This window comes from Micromys minutus (genome assembly GCF_963924665.1).
Source record: "Micromys minutus genome assembly, chromosome: 1".
Taxonomy (NCBI): Eukaryota; Metazoa; Chordata; class Mammalia; order Rodentia; family Muridae; genus Micromys; species Micromys minutus.
Window position 1 is genome coordinate 200,459,323 of NC_137969.1, and position 17,413 is coordinate 200,476,735.

The window sequence follows — 17,413 nt, forward strand, 5'->3', positions numbered from 1 at the left end:
TGAAATACCTTCTCTCTCTTCAGAGGCATGTGGCTCCTGGGCTTCCAAATCTCAGGGCACCCTTCCATCTGAACAGAAACACTTATACAGGGGACTTCGGATCATCACACTTCTTTGGCCAGAATAATGTGTATTTTTTTTACAGATACTAAGATAGTCTCATGCTACCTAAGATAGCCTCAGGCTCATTATGTATGGAGTTGGGAGGTGTCCTATTGACACAGACACCGCCTCTTTCTCAGGAGTGCTGTGATTACAGGTGTGGACCACCAGGCTGGCCTGTATTTTCTATTTTGTCTTTCTATGTATTATTGAAGATCTTCGTGTTAATAAAAAGCTATTTACCTAGAAGCGCTCCAAGTAGCACAATATCGAAGTCATGAAATAATACCTCAACGTTGTTGTGGCACTTGTCTCAAATCCCAGCACACATCCTCTACTTAGGGAGTTTCAAAAAGAAAACCAGGAAGTCTTGTAATTATTGCGGCTATGATTTTTTTTTTTTAATTTGGTTGAACACACGGTTCAATAAAAAATAAAAGCCCCATTCCCCAGCATACTGTAAGCAAAGTTCACCTTTGGGTCTTTATTTCAAGGACATTTCGTGAGAAATGGAACACGTAACTTTAGAGCTTTTAGAGCCTGCGCGTCCATCTCAGCTTTCGACATGAATGCAATTCTGGTTTTACCAGTTGGGAACCGGTGTGGCGGGTGTCAGCCTCAGACTGGGCCCGGCGCAGCTCGCTTACCCGGAGCAGGCAGGGCGGTACCTGCAGAGGCCACGCCCCCGGGCCCGCGGAAGCGGCGGAGGCCCCGCCCAGCGCCCGCGATCTAGGCGCGCCTTCGCTGGGAGGGTGGACCGGGTGCTGCAGCCCCGGCGGCCCGGGCGATCCCGTCGGATCCTTCGTGCGGGCGGCGGGGAGCGTTCCTCGGACTACCCTCCGTGTCGCCGCTGCCTGGGCCGGCGCTGACAATGGACCGTGAGTCGGGATGCGCGGCGGCGGGAGAAACCGAGGCAGCGGCCGCCGCGGCGTTCGAAGACACGACACGGCAGGTAGGTTGGCGGCGTGGGGCAGCCGCTGGACATTTCGGGGTTACTTTCGGTGTCTTCATTTTGCTTGGGCAAGGAGCGGCTGCTGAGGCAAGGCGCCGCGGCCTCCGTGCCCGGGCTTTCCTGGAAGACACTCCAGCCACCGGTTGCCAGAGAGAGAAAACAGGCGTGTCCCGGAAAGGCTGTCTATCCTTAAAGTAGCCACAAGCCAGGGGCGACAACCCAGGACTGTTAGGTCGGGGTCCACCTTGCGGCGGCGAGGAACCAGGAATTAGTGACTAGCATATGCACTATAAGCTAGCTCAGTCTACTACCACCCAGCCCAGGGCCCAGGCTCAGGGAACTCCGCCGGCTGCTCACTCTCAGGCTGAGTCTGACCATATTAGTTAAGGTGGTCTGATCTGGACACCCCTCGCCGAGACTTTTGGCTTGTAGTTCATCTAATCCTAGATAAACATCTGGAGACCTGCACAGCCCAACAGAGACATGTGCTAACGATAATTGTGGGTCACAAGGAAAGAACGATACCTTAAGGCAGTAAAATAATCCTGTGTTACTAACTTTAATACATCTAATCCTTTGTTTTAAAAAAAGACAGTTCGACATATAAGTAATAAAAAATTACTAATAGTGTTTTACATTTTCTTTATAATTGGCTGTGTGGTGTGTTAGAGAGAGGAGCGGGGAGAAAGAGAGAGAAGGAAAGAGAACATAGGACAACTCAGGTGTTCAGCACCTTGAGCCATCAAACCCACACCTGGAATACAGATAAGCCACTAGTGGTGGCTACTGGGGGTTGTCTCAGTCATCACTAGTTTAGGGGAAAAAAAATCACTTTAAAACTTACTTCAGGAGTATATATAATTTTGGCTATTAAAAACTTTGAGTTCTACCTCTTGTAAGAAAGGTGCTTTTTCAGTAGTTTCATATTTACAATAAATAGTTGAGTGTTGATTGGTCACTTCTCCAAAACTACAGGTTCCTGAATTATGATCTGACGGTGAGTATATCACTTGTAAGCCTAAGTTGTAATGTGCTAACAAAATCTGCCCCACATATGAGTCTCGATGGAATCTTATCCCTACCCTTTCTATCTATGTAGGAGTAAGGTGTCTCGAGTTCAGGCACTTAGGAGGCTTGAGGAGGGTTGCCACCAGTGTGAGGCCCAGGGTGGGCTCAAGTGTTGAAAATGAGTGGTTGAAAGGAGGCTCTCTGTGCTGCCTGGCTGGCCGGCCCTGGCCCTTCTGGGGTGCAGTGGGTGATGTGCTTGTTTCTCTCCTGCTCTTGCTGCTGCGCACACTACTTCAGATTGAACCAGTTTCAGAGGAACCACATCAATACTCAGACTGGTTGCCTCTTATTTTAAGAGTGGCTTCTTGTTTTCGTTTAATATTTAGTTGTTAATTTTTCACGGGGAGACACAAGCAAACCTTCAACTACCCCAGATGGGTACCATGGACACACCAAAATGCAAGTTGACCACGTGCATCCTGGTGAGGTATCAGTGTATTGGGCCTTACAGAATATGGATGAGTTCCTTGAAGGAGTGTAGGTGACGTAAGCAGTTAAGCCACTATCTTGTCCCATCCTGTCATGGAGCCTCTCGCTTAATCAACCTTTTGCCTCTGTATAGTCTCGAATCTCCCAAGATAATTTGCAGTTAGGGAAAAGGTCTGATGGCTGAAATTCTAGATAAGGGTCTAACAGGTCTGTCACAGCTCCCATAGACCTGTCACAGTACTATAGACCTGTCACAGTACCATAGACCTGTCACAGTACCATAGACCTGTCACAGCTCCCATAGACCTGTCACAGTACCATAGACCTGTCACAGCTCCCATAGACCTGTCACAGTACCATAGACCTGTCACAACACCATAGACCTGTCACAGTATCATAGACTTGTCACAGCTCTTATAGACCTATCACAGCACCATAGACCTGTCACAGCACCATAGACCTGTCACAGTACCATAGACCTGTCACAGCACCATAGACCTGTCACAGCACCATAGACCTGTCACAGTACCATAGACCTGGCCACCCATGTATTATTCTCTAGCTTCCAGGGCCAAGGCTTGTTTAAGATGAAACCTTGTTACGATAAGAAGAAAAAACGTGTAGACCACAGTGTTTCGTATGTATGTGTGTCCATGTATGTTTGGGTCCCTCGGGCGGGAAGAGTTGAATGCTTGGTGCTGGAGTTTCAGCAGTGCTGAGCCTGCATGTGTGATGGGAACTGAACTCAGGTCCTTTGGAGAGGAACAAGTGCTCTTAACTGCTGAGTCATCTTTCCAGCCCCAGTGTTCATAGTCTTGATTAAAAATAAATAGTGACGGCAGTAGATAAAAAGGTAAATCTCACAGGAATACCCCATGGCCCCTTCTCCCAAGTTCCCGTTACACAAATGACAAAGGATTTCTGTGTACACATTAACACACTGTGCCCTTGTTAATACAAACTCACACCGTAGAGACTCTTGGAATCCACCAGTTTGTATGTTACTCACATTTCCTGAAGTGAAAACACCTCTGAGGACTGTAGGGGTTTACCCGGTTTGAGGAAGAGGTCTGTGGAGATCTGGGAGGAGGTAGAGGCTACTGACAACTCACATTCCTCCTCTCTCTGTTAAATAAACAAACACTATCCAGGTGTGGGGACTTAGCTTAGCATTTGGGAATCTGAGGCAGGAGGGTTTAAGGCCAGCTCAGGCTACATTTTGAAATCACACAGAAAAAAGAAAAATGGGGGTTTTGCGGGGAACACCAACCTGAAGCACCTCGAAGGCAAAGAGGAGAAGCAGTAGACTCTCCACCATATTGTTAACTAGGCCCTACCAGGCCACCGAGGATCTGATGGGACACGGAATCCAGACTCTGTTCTGAATGATAGACTTTTAACAGTCTCAGCCTCAGTACAGCTGCCGAGCTCAGGTTTCAGCTGTGCTCATTTACTTAGCACTTCTGCTTCCAGGCAAAGGGCGTGGCAGTACCAACCCCACATCGATAAACTCCCAGTTGAGGAGAGGACAGCATAATTCCAGGTGTTTCTGTTTTATAAGACCTGAGCACTGTGGGCAGCTGCAAGAAAGATGGTACCTGTTAAAAATCGAGGAGAGGGACAGGAGAGAGGAGGAGACCCTGTCTCAGAAACAAAACAACCCCCACACAGCTCCCGAGACTCAAGATTTACGTTCTAGTTAACCATAAAGTATAATTAAACTGCATTTCCCACTGTGCTACTGATAGAAATTTATGGTTTCAGATATTTAGATTTTTTTTGAAAATGAAATTTATATAACTGACAGTAAAATACTTTTAAAAAGACATGTATATGAATGTTTTGCCTTTTTGTATATATGGGTACCATGAATGTGCTTGGTAACTGAGTGTTGGATCCCCCTGAAAGAAGAGTTACGGTGGCTGTCAGCCCTGATGTGGGTCCTGTGTAAGAACTCACGCTCTTACCCACTAAACCACTGAGCATCCTCCCCCCAGCCCCCAGCAAAATAGTCTCCTCTACAGGTTTACTGTCTATAAAGATGAAATGTCATGAACTGTCCAACTCACAAGCCATAGGCCAGGACCAGGTCCAGGTCCCCATCCACTTCATGCTAAGTTTTATTAGAATCCATCCACGTCATTTATGGTGTCCATATAAGGGGTTCTTCATCCTTGCCTGTTGTATAGAGTTCATTTATGAAACACTAGCTCAGTGGTTCTCAACCTTCCTAATGCTGTGACCCTTTAATACAGTTCCTTATGTTGCGGTAACCATAAAATTATTTTGTTGCTGTTTTATAACTGTAATTTTTCCACTGTTTTGAATCATAATGTAAATATCTGATATGCAGGACATCCGATATATAGCCCTTCAAAGGGGTCACAGCCCACGGGCTAAGAGCTGCTGCTAGCTGGTCGTAAAACCTACGATGTTACTACTTGGCTTTTACACAAGGTTTGCCTACAATCTGAGATTGACCATGTGAGAAACAATGGTTATTTTTGTTAGCATGTGTGTGAGTGTGTTGCCTGTGTACCCTATGCTTGCTGCCCCAGAAGAGGGTGTCAGATTCCCTGGCTCTGGACTGATGCTTGTGAGCTGTTCTGTGTGTACTGGAACCAAGCCTAGATCCCCTGAAGAGCAGCAAGTGTTGAGCCATCTCTGTGCCCACCTTCTTTTGTTTGATTTTTAAGATAAGATCTTTTATAGCTCAGGCTTGCCTCAGATTTACTATGTGGTGGAGGCTGGCCTTGAACCACTGACCCTTCTGGCTCTCCCTAAATACTGAGATTACGGGCTTGTACTATCATCGCTGTCATAAATCTTTTATATGAAATGTGATAATTAGAATAAGTCAAATGCCACTGAAATTATTACATACCAAGTGTTAGTCAAAATCTGGTTTGATACTTATGTAGTTTTGGTACTGCAAAAACAAAACAAAACCCTGGGAAGCACGGTTTAGGCTTTCTGTTTTTTAGATTTTAAAAACTGGCAAAAGTCAGGATTAACAGAAATTTTATGCTAGTCTGTATGACTTAGATAGGACAAGGATGGGGCTGGAGAGATGGCTCGGCAGTTAAGAGCACTGACTGCTCTTCCAGAGGTCCTGAGTTTAATTCCCAGCAACAACATGGAGACTCACAGCCATCGGTAATGGGATCTGATGCCCTCTTCTGGTGTGTCTGAAGACAGATACAGTGTGCTTACATCTAATAAATAAATAAATAAATAAATCTTTAAAAGAAAAAATAGGACAAGGATGACAAGTTCCATCCCTGGGACATATTTTTTTTCAAAAAGTTTGTAATCCAGTTTGCCCTACTTGGAGGATTCAGGGCCAAGGAGAGAGCCTGTCTTTTTTTCTTTTTTTTTTTTAACTTTTTTTAAAAAGATTTATTTATTATATATAAATACACTGTAGCTGCCTTCAGATGCACCAGAAGATGGCATCAGATCTCATTACAGATGGTTGTGAGTCATCATGTGGTTGCTGGGAATTGAACTCAGGACCTCTGGAAGAGCAGCCAGTGCTCTTAACCGCTGAGCCATCCCTCCAGCCCCGGATGACACTGAGATTGTCCTCAGACTGTCACACATGAGTGCATTCATTCCCTCTACCCCTCAACACACAACAGACACCTGCACTTCCCAAGCTGTGAATAATCCCATTACTTGGTTGATGGATAAAGAAGGATCAAGAGTCCACAGTTACACTCAGCTACATGGCAAGTTTGAGGCTAGCTCATACCAACACACACACACACACACACACACCAAAAACCAGAGTAAATAATTCCCTCAGAATGAAATTTGGATGTGTTTAGAATTCTATACCCTATAAGTAGTTTCCTTTTGTTTTTTGTTTTTGAGATGAGGTCTTTGTAACCCTGGTTGTCCTAGAACTCTATAGACCAGGCTGGCCTCAAACTGACAGATATGTCTGTCTCTATGTGCCTCCAGAGTGCTGGGATTAACATGTGTAGTAACCCCACGCCAGTCTTTTATAAGCAGTTTTGAAGTTTGTAGATCTCTTTGTTTAAACAAACAAGCAAAAAATAACAACAACAAAAACCCCATTGCCACATATATACTAATGACCAAGTTATCTGAAAATACAGGTATAGAACACTGAAGGCTTTTTAGATTTTATTTGGCACAGTGCTTAAAATCCTTCCCCATGCCACAGGCATAAAAGATGGCTCAGCAGATAAGAACTCTTGCTACTTTCAGAGAGGACCTGGATTTGGTTACTTGCACCTATATGGTGGCTCACAACCCTCCGTGACTCCCAGTCATGTGGATCCAGTGTGGGCCTAGGCACACATGTGCTGCACATACAATATTATTCGGGTAAAACACTCAATGCACATAAAAATAAACCTAAAAAATAGGTTTCTCTCGCCTTAAATGCCTTTAGTCGGGCCCTTCATCCCCGTAGGGATTTATCAATTTGGGCATCTTCTTGGCCCTCACAGGAGTTGGATTTAGGACACCTGAGGTGTGTATAATTTTTTTTAATTGCTTAAGATTTTCTAATTTCTTTGATTTTTAAAATAAAACAATCAAACATCTGCTAGATGAACAATGAAAGACAGACTCACTCAAAACTCCTTTTCTTAATTTTTCATTGCCATAGATGAGTAATGAGAGAGGCTTTGAGAATGTGGAGCTGGGAGTCGTGGGGAAGAAGAAGAAAGTCCCGAGGAGGGTCATCCACTTCGTCAGCGGGGAGACGATGGAGGAGTACAGCACCGATGAGGGTGAGGTCGACGGCCTGGATGAGAAGGACGTGCTGCCCACTGTCGACCCGGTGCGTTTGGCGATCATGGCTTGGCCTGCTTTGGTTTGCTCTTGAACGTTGAATGGAAGGGACTGTTAGAGGTTTAAACCAACTGCCATCCACTGTGATCTGGTGGCAAACCTTCTTTTTACACAGTAGGGATGGAAATGTCCAAGGTTTCAGCCGCCTGAACCAGTTCTGCCTCTCTGAGGCAGAGCTGCTTATCAGTGTGAGTCTGAGAGGCTCCTCTGAGTCCAGTGTCTGAATCCGTCCCTTTCAGGCCAGAGTGTTCTGCAGGTCACAGAGTCCACTGACCCGTGTCTACAGTGGACACCTCTGAGAGGTTCTGGTTTAGGTGCCGGTCCTGGGGCAATGGCTTATAGAAACTATATGGGGATTCATTCCATGAACAAATAAAGGCCCTATAATTAAGAAGACTCTCAAAAGTGCTACAAATAAAACCTAGAAACAGATTAGAGAGTTAAAAATTTATATTTAATTTAAGATGTTAATTTTTATAAGTTTAGCTGACTGGATTTTTAGCTATTCAAAAAAGAAATTCCATGCCAGGCTCAGTGACTTATGCCTTTAATCCCAGCACTCAAGAGGCAGAAATAGATGGATCTCTGAGTTTGAGGCCAACCTGGTCGACAGTGAGTTCCAGGACAGCCCCAGCCCCTAAAAAAAAAAAAAAAAAAGAAAGAAAGAAAAGAAAAGCAATTTCATATTCTGTAGTACAGAAAATATTCAAAGTGCAATACTCAGAGTACCCAGACATGTTGAATCCATAAAGTAGAAGGGTTGTTTGGATAAATGTTTTTCTTTTAAAGTACCCTGAAGGGATTAGTTAGAGCTGGCTCCAAAATGTTTGTATACTGGACTGGAGAGATGGCTCAGTGGTTGAGAGCACTGTCTGCTCTTCCAAAGGACCTGGGTTCAATTCCCAGCACCCACATGGCAGCTCACAACTGTCTGTAACTCCAGTTCCAAGAGATCTAAGATCTTCACACCAGTACCCATAAAATAAAGTTAAATACATTATTTAAAAGATGTTTCCATGTTTTTAAGTCATTATCAGCTGATGTGGCAAGAGGTGGAGGCAGGAGGATTAGGAGCTCAAGGCCAGCCTCAGGTATATAGCAAGTTTGAGGCTGCTCTGGACTACATGAGACTCTGTCTCAAAAGGGGGTGGGGAGAAAGAAAAGCCCCCCCCAAAAAAACCCCATTGTCTCAGAACAGTGTCTCCATAGAAACAAGAGTGGCACATTGCCAGAGAAAGCCCGAATCCTTACCACTTGTGGGTTGAGTTTCTTTAAAAAGTTTGGTTGAACTCCTGCTTACGTGCCGTACAAATTCACCTGTGTAAAGCATAATTTGGTGGTAGTTAGCATGGCACAGTCATGGGCACAGTCATCTAGGCCGTTTTGAAAAGCATTGGCTTCCCTTCCTACCCGCCATGTCCTACCTGACACACGGTCTGTGCATACATAGCTTTCCCTGTTTACACAGCCTTGTGTGCTCTTGTCTGCCTTTCCTTTGATGTTTTCAAGGTTCGTTCCTGTACAGCCTGTGGTGGTACTTTGTTCCTTTATCGTTATATTACAGAACACGCAGCTCACACTTCCTCGTGTGACTCTACCACATTTCATCCATTCCTTCATTAGTTAGTGGAAACACTGGTTGTTTATACTGGTTGGGTCATATGAATATTGTGCTGTGAATACAGGCTTTTGTGTCACTGCATGGTTTTTGTCTTGGACATGTAGGAGTGGCTGGGCCATTTGTTAACTGTTTAAACATTTGAGGAAATTTGTCCGATCATTTTCAATTGTGGCTACACCATTTTTCTTTTTCATTTTTTTAAACTTTTATTTTCATGTGTGTGGGTGTTTTGCCTGCCTATATGTTATGTCTGTAGTATGTGTGTGCAGTGCCTATGTCACCTGACTTCTAGGATTTGAGGTGTATGCCAGCACACCCAGCTAGAGTTAATTCTTAGGCTTTTTTTTTTTTTTTTTTAAGTTTTATCGTATCAGACTGGGCGTGGAAAGTACCAAGTTCAAGACTATCCTAGGCACCAGAGTGAGTTCCAGGCCAGGCTAGCTACATAATGAGGCCTTATGAGTATAGTTTGTATATTCAGGTCTTTAGTACTGGTTTTGTTTTGAGATAATCTGTAGCCAAGGCTTGTTCGGAATTCAAGGTGATCCTCCTGCTTCAGCCTCTTGAATGCTGAGATTACAGGTGTGCTCATAGACACAAGCAGCCACATCTGTTTTGAGTTAGTTTTGTATGTGACATGGGTAAGGGTCAGATGTCATACTTTGCCGAGTAATTTCTCAGACTTGTCAGAGTAATAAAATCTCTTTCTTTGAGTAGTGTCTTAGTTAGTGTTCTGTTGCTGTGGAGAGACACCAGGACCAAGGCAATTCTTACAAAAGAAAACACTGGAGGCCTTGCTTATAGTTCAGAGGTTTAGTCCACTGTCATCACGGTGGGAAGCATGGGGGCACAGAGGCAGACGTGCTGCTGGCGAGTTGGCTGAGAGCTATCTCCGGATCTGATGGCAGGAAGTGGGGAGGATGAGGACACATACTCTTTGAGCTTCTGAAACCTCAATGCCTATCCCACGATGACACACTTCCTCCAACAAGGCCATCCATGCCTTCTAATCCTTTCAAATAGTTCCGCTCCCTAGTGACCTTGCGCTCACATCTATGAGTCTGGGGCCGTCCTTATTCAAACCACCCTACATGGTCTTACTGCCCTTGTTTAACCCTTTGACTATTGACTATGGTTTCATTCTGGACTTAAGGCCTCCATTAGTTCTATGAACCTGTTCTTGTGCCATACCCTCCTCGCCTCTTGTCTTCTGGCATGCTGGGGTACAGGAGTGCCGTCCTGCGCCTGGTATAGATTTTGAAGCTGAAAAATGTGAGTACTGGGCTTGTTCATTTTTTTCTATTTTCAAGATTGTCTGGCTGTTCTAGGTCCCTTAAAGTACAATGAAAATTTTAGAACTAGTTTGCCAACTTCTGAAGAGAAGGCAGTGGGGATCTTATTGAATTATAGGTCTGTTTAGGGCAAAGGTCCTCAACCAGTGGGTTGCAACCCCTAAGGGATCACACAGCAGATATTCTGCTTATCAGATATTTACCTTACAATAACAGTAGCAAAATTATAGTTACAGGGTATCAATGAAATCATTTTATGATTGATGTTCACTACAACATGAGGAGCTGTATTAAAGGGTTGTAACATTAGGAAAGTTAAGAACCACTGGTTTAGGGAGTACAGTCATATTATTAATCAGAGTTGTCTTTAAATCAAAGGTCTTGAGAGGGAAGACAGAGACACATTTTTGCAGAAACAGGAAAATGTGTGGTTTTTACCTGTAAATTCAAAGAGCCACAGCAGAGACTTAGGATATGTGCTCCTGAGATGGTGCCCGAGACTCTGGGGAGACTTGAGTCACCTGTGATTTTGGCTTAGCAACACCTGTGTCCAAGTAACAGGCTGAATAAGTTCCTTCTGTGCAGTTGTGGGGTGATGAGAAAGCAGATGATAGTTCTGGCTTCAATGTTGGCTCTTGCTGTCTCTAGAAACAGTTTCAGAACTGTCCAGTGAGAATAGGTTTTCCTTTGTCTGTGTAGGTGTGTGCATGCTCACATGAATGTTGGTATACCCGTGCATACATGTGTGGAGGCAAAAGCTCAGGGGTTGCTCCCCAGAGCTGTCTGCCTTGTTTGACAAGGATTTTTGGCAGGATTTTCCACTGGGATCTAGAGCTTTCGGTAGGTTGTCTGGCCAGCAAGCCCCAGAGAGGCACCTGTCTGCCCCCTTCCTGGAATTACAAGCACACACCACACACCTGGGGTTTATGTCTAGTTTTTTCTAAGTAGTTCCTTACTCATACAACCCAAAACATGTTATAGAAATTTCACATTATGTTACAGAAATTATGTCTACATGGTAGTACACGTCTTTAATGGTAGTATGTGTCTTTAGTCCCAAGATGCAGGACACAGAGATAGGGGGATCTTTATGAGTTCAAGACCAACCTGATCTACATAGTGGGTTCCAGAATCTCCAGGGATACATACAGAAACCCTATTTCAAAACCAACCAACCAACAACAACAAAGCAGGAAAAAATAGGCTGAGGTCTTCAGTTGAATATGCCTTTTAAGTGTATTTTTGCATGCTTTTAATCCTAACACTCCGGAGGCAGAGGCAGATGAATCTCTGTGAGTCTGAGGGCAGCCTGGACAATATAGTGAGTTCCAGGACAGCCAAAGCTTTAGAATGAGACACTGTCTTAAACAAAAAAACCAAACATACATACATACAAGCATGCATACATACAGAACAAACAGCTCATCCCACCAGTGTTGCTTACTTTTTACCACTGAATGCTCACTTGATACTTACCTTCATTTCTGTACCAGAATTTTCCTGCTGTAATGTTTGTTAGATGTTATCTGCAAGGTCTTTTCTTTGTACACTTTCCTGAATGTTCTTATGAAGAATGAAGACAAGAGAGCAAGATGGGAGAAAGGCTGTAGGAGGTCCAGCCTGAGTCACAGTGCCATTCTAGTATAAGCCTGTTCTTAGTCCTTCCACGGGTAATCATATGGAAGAACATGAAGGATCTTTGTGGAATTTGGATATACTTAGGTTTTTATTTGACTGGATTCTGCAGTGCTATCTATGGATACCTTATGTGCCTACTAATTATTTAGCTAGTTCACTCTGGTTTAAAGATAACTATCGGATGAATGTTGCTAATCTGACTTCTTGTTGCAGACAAAACTTACCTGGGGCCCCTACTTATGGTTTTACATGCTGCGGGCTGCCACATCTACCCTCTCAGGTATTGCCTTTGAATATTCTGTGACCACGCTAATATATTCTGCACACGGGAGCTTTATCAAATGAGATGCTCCCATTGAACCAGAAACAAAGTAGGGAACTTGTTCCCTAAAGGTAGCCAGCTAGCATTGGAAACTATTACTCTAGCTTGTTCACGTGATCTTCAGTTTACAGTAGTGTTAGAAGGAAACAAACTGGGGCCAGTGAGTTTGCTCACGCACGTAAAGGTGCTTGCCATCAAACTGACAACCAGATTTAATTCCTGGAATCCCTCAGGGAAGAACCCACTCTTCTCTGACCTGTTAGTGGAATAATGAAAACAGTCCCTGGAACATGGCACCATTAATGTAGACAGGGTTGTCATGTTTTAAATGCTATCATTACCATTCTGTTGCCATTTGGTTTCCTGCTGCTGAAAATCTCAGCATGGCTCACTGCTTATTCTAAAGCCTTACTGGGACCCATTCATATTTTTATTACGATTTCTTCCTTGCAGACCAGCATCTTTCCGCTGTCCTCTGTTAGTCAGGGGAAGCAAGCTTGTTTCCATGTAACTTTCCATGTTGCTGAGGATTGAACCGGTCCTGTACCCATGTTGGCAACAGTGTCCTGTCACCGGGCCTGACCTCTCATTGCCTGTCAGAGCCTTCTGTATCAGGTGCTGACTCTGAGACACAATACATGACAAAAGAACTTAAGGGTTTGTTCTGGTGTGAAGTTCGATGGCACAGTCCATTCTGGTGAGGAAGTCATGGTGGCAAGACCAGCTTCCCAGAGATACTCTAATACAGTGTGTTGTCCTAAGGGCTAGACCTGCGCCTGATAATTGCAGTAACTAGTGAGAAGTGTTCTAACTGTGCCGGCCATGGCAGCACATATGGGTCCCAGCACTGTGGAGGCTGATAGAAGATCGCTGGTGAGACACTCTGAACTCCCCGCTACAGAGTGAGGCACTGTTCTCAAAACACAGAAATAGAGATTCGAACAAACAGGGCGCCAGACAGAAGTGAGAAGACAGGGTGATATTGGGTTTAAGGATGAAACAGTAACTCTTGTATTCTTACTATTACATAAAATGCTCAAGAAATGTTTATGGTGTTGTATATCTTTTAACTTTTGTATCTTTAGTGTGTGACTTTCTTGGAGAGAAGATTGCATCAGTTTTGGGCATCAGCACCCCGAAATACCAGTATGCCATTGATGAGTATTACCGGATGAAGAAGGAGGTGTGTCTCCTCTTTTCACTTTTTGATGGTTTGGAGACTTGAGCTTCGTGGCCATGTGGATGGTCTAGTAGCCCGAAGGGGCTCCTTCATTTGTTGCAGTGCTAGACATCAAACACAGGACCTTACATGCCACACAAAGGTTCTACCACTGAAGACAGCTTACTTAGCTTATCAAATTAACATGTTTTGTGATTCTTCAAAATTCAGCTTTCCTAAGGTAAATGTTTAAAACATATGCTAGGGTTTTTTTTCTGCCAGTGCTAACAAGTGAAGTGCTTCGTGTGTATTTGATCATTATATATCTTTTGGTATTGTCACTTTAATTTAAAAATGAAGAAACAACACCCAGCCTGTGTAAGTAGAGAGGTCGTTACTAACTTCCATAAGCCTCAGCTGCCTGTCATGAGAAGTCCATGTACTCCTGGATGAGTGGATAAGAGGCTCAGCACAGCACCTGGTGTGTACTGATACGTGCACAGTAAGCTAGAGTTTGCTCCTCTAAGTGAATCATAGTAATAGTTGGGCTAAAGCTAGAATAGAGGCAGGAACATAGGGTGTGTGTTAAGTAAACGGCAAGCTTTGTTCCTGGAGGGCTGTGCCTAGAGGTGGGCCTAGAAAGATCACCCTTATTCTGTTGTGTGGCTTCAAACATTTTTTTAAAACCAAAACAAGACACTGCACACCTTGATTAGAGCCTCCTGGTCTCATTCAAACCACTTGAGTAGCTTCTGAAGTCTTCTGCCTGATCTCAGGGGGAGTCTCCTGAAATTCTCTGTATTGACTGCATAAATCTCAGGGTCAAAATACAGACTCCATCTCTGCTGTGAACTGGAGATCACTCTGTAGTCACTGTTGTTCTGTGATCACCGTTCTCTCTCTCTCTCTGTTTTTTTTAATTGGATATTTTAAATTTACATTTCAAATGTTATCCCCTTTCCCGGTTTCTCCTCCAGAAACCCCCGTCCCATCCTCACTCCCCCTGCTTCTATGAGTGCTCCCACCTCCACCTCCCGCCTCCCCACCCTGACATTTCCCTACACTGGAGCATGACAGGACCAAAGGTTATTTTTAATATGCTTTTTAGCTCAATGGCTGGGCATTTCTGAGCCTCTCTTTAACGTGCCCTTATCTTCACTCCCAGCTCAACACCTCAAATCTGTCCTCAGCTTAGTTACCCAGTTACTCTTCCTTGCTCCGCACTCTAAATCTGCCCTCAGCTTAGCTGCATTTCCAGTCTCCTGCCTGCTACTCCAGGCGCAGTCGGGAAGTGGCCAATAGCCACTCCACTGAGGTCTCACATGGTTGGTGGCTCTCCCTCTGAAGCCATCACCGTTCCCTTTGTGTCTTCCTTACTAGATTGCAAAGTTCACCAGGGAAGGAACTGGATTATCTATGCATTGGTCAGGTGTTTAGGGGGAAACAAACCACGTGATACCATTTAATGAATGAACCACCTGTTAACTAACTAGGATGATACCTTGTAATTAAAGTGGTACAGTAGCTATTTTGATATTTTATTAGGCTAACTCAATTTAGGTCTCACCTAAGCTAAGTGGTGCTGGGCCACCCACCTTTTAAAACAACTATTTTACTTTGAGAACAGGGGAAAGGGGGCAGGTTTGGTTTGGTGGTAATGGTTCTCTCTTTTGCCTGTGTGTTTGTATGTGTGTGCTGCTGGGATCAAACCTTATTCTAGACATGCACCATTGAGATACATCCCAACCCCATGTCTGGACTAGACATGTCACTATAGTTTTTGAAAAAAGATGCTATTGAGAAAAAGAATATTTGTTCCTTTTGGATATACCATTTTAACTACTGTATTTCCTATTTTTAGGAAGAGGAGGAGGAGGAAGAAAATAGGATGTCAGAAGAAGCAGAAAGACAATACCAACAAAACAAGCTGCCGGCTGATTCCATTGTACAGACAGATCAACCAGAAACAGTGGTGTCCAGCTCATTTGTGAATATTAATTTTGAAATGGAGGAAGACTGTGAAGCAATTAAGGAAAACAAACAACATCCAGTCTCTGTCCCACCATAGAATGAATGACTGTATATAAAGTGTTAAAGCCCAAACGTCTCCAATCAGGAACTTTTCATGTTTTTAGTGGGACTTAAAACAACTATTTATATTTTAAATTATTAAGGGAAAAATCCTTCATTCTTATGCTGCATTTATTACAGTCAGGACGTTGGGATGCTTTTGAGTTCAATTAGTGACCCCTGCTTCCCCCCATGCTGAGAAGCAAACCCAGGGCTTCTTTCATATACACTCACTAGCCAAGTACTCTAGCATAAACCCAGTGCTTTGATTTTAAGAGACCTTTTATAAAACATAAGGACGTTTAGTCAAGCATGGTAACACATGCCTTCAATCCTAGCACTAGGGAGGCAGAGGCAGTGGTTCTATGTGAGTTTACAGCCAATCTGGTCAACATAGCTCCAGCCTAGCCACATGGTGACACCTGGTCTTAGCAACAACAAAACTGAAGGCATTCTACATTCAGAGTTAAATGATTCATTAACATTTTTGGTTTGGGGCATTTTTTAAGGGTTAAGTATTAATAATTAATAATCCTAACAGCTTCAGTATAAAGTGTTCCTAGATTTTACACACCGAGGGATCAGAATGTGTAACAGAAGCACAGTGGGTTTCCTTTTGTTAAGAATGTTATATGGGAAAGATTGGGTTTTCATTTTCACTGCAAGCCATCCTCGTGTTTTTCAGTAGCACAAATTAACACTAGTTACTGAATGATCTGTAATTGTAGTCACGTGTTGATAGTGATTATCCACATGGCATCTTGGTCATGTCACAGTTATTCAGCCCTTATGTATCACAGGTAGAGTAACTAGTGGGGGATAAACAATTGGACAGTTTACTTTGTTCACCATTTTGAAGTAGCAATGGTAAGTCGGACAGCCGATGTGAACTAGGTTTGGCCATCTCTCTCCTTACTAGGTTATTCCTTTACAGAGTTATATAATATGAACCTACTTTTAAGAAATATTCCTGAATATGTGTTCAGAACCTTGTATCTGTATAACTTTGATTTATAGCCAAATGTAGATAAAGAAAAATGTGGGCAGTGTTTTAGAAAGCCTCATCATTTAAAAGCCTTCTCATAGCTTTAAGGTTTTAGAAATGAATGGTTATAAACCAACCTTCTAAGTACATGACACTTTGTCTTAAATGTGTGCAGTTAAACATGGGCAGTGAATATACTATAGAGACTGCTAGTGCACCTCAGCAAATATAACTCAAAGGTGAATTTTTAACTGAATAAAAGTTTCAGTTGGACTGACATTTGTAAGGCTCAGCAAGCATGGAGTCGTCCTGAGTTAGGAGCTGCTAGCACCTCCATGGGAGTAAACATGTGACTTATGACTTAGTCCTTAGGAATTTCTCTTTCCACTGTGTGATTAATGTCACTACCAATTACAGTTTACTAAAAATCTGTCTCAGTTGACAGTTGCTAAAACATGCTGGCCTGACCTCATGATCTGTTTTTAACTTTGAGACACTTGGTTATAAGGTACAGGTGGGTTGTCTACAGTTGGCAGAGGCCTTCTCTCCTGAAGGTCTAGCATCTCAGAACATATCCTCAGGCCTGTGATCACAGCAAGAGAGTGGCACCCTGCAAGGCCTGAGCTTCCTGCATTGACCTTTTTTGCAGCTTGTTTGGCACTGGCGGGTGGGTGATGTTTACAGTTATTCGCTGTGCCTTACATTTCTATACTTTGGTTTTTGCAAGCTATAAAATTGATCATAAATGGGTTAAATCGTTGTTGTTTTTTCTTAAGATATATTATTTATAGGAGTACACTGTAGTGTTCAGACACACCAGAAGAGGGCATCAGCTTCCATTACAGATGCTTGTGAGCTACCATGTGGTTGCTGGGATTTGAACTCTGGTCCTCTGGAAGAGCAGTCAGTACTCTTAACCACTGAGTCATCTCTCCAGCCCTAATTTTA

The 17,413-nt window shown here is 43.5% G+C and overlaps 1 protein-coding gene across 1 annotated transcript; it reads left to right on the plus strand.

The window, feature by feature from the left end:
* The first annotated feature begins 840 nt into the window (after window positions 1–840).
* FAM177A1 (family with sequence similarity 177 member A1) lies at window positions 841–17,123 on the plus strand. The gene is made up of 5 exons (XM_080922637.1): window positions 841–1,054; window positions 7,194–7,367; window positions 12,143–12,209; window positions 13,337–13,434; window positions 15,272–17,123. Exons 1-5 carry the CDS (start codon window positions 974–976, stop codon window positions 15,476–15,478), a joined length of 627 nt encoding a protein of 208 aa, XP_080778763.1. The 5' UTR covers window positions 841–973; the 3' UTR covers window positions 15,479–17,123.
* The last annotated feature ends 290 nt before the right edge of the window (window positions 17,124–17,413 follow it).

Bases quoted from the DNA above. Each gene is read 5' to 3' on its own strand.
- FAM177A1 (XM_080922637.1), top strand. From the start codon at position 974: ATGGACCGTGAGTCGGGATGCGCGGCGGCGGGAGAAACCGAGGCAGCG. The intron at 7,368-12,142 runs GTGCGTTTGGCG...TTCTTGTTGCAG, and splicing joins TGCTGCCCACTGTCGACCCG to ACAAAACTTACCTGGGGCCC. The intron at 12,210-13,336 runs GTATTGCCTTTG...TTGTATCTTTAG, and splicing joins TGCCACATCTACCCTCTCAG to TGTGTGACTTTCTTGGAGAG.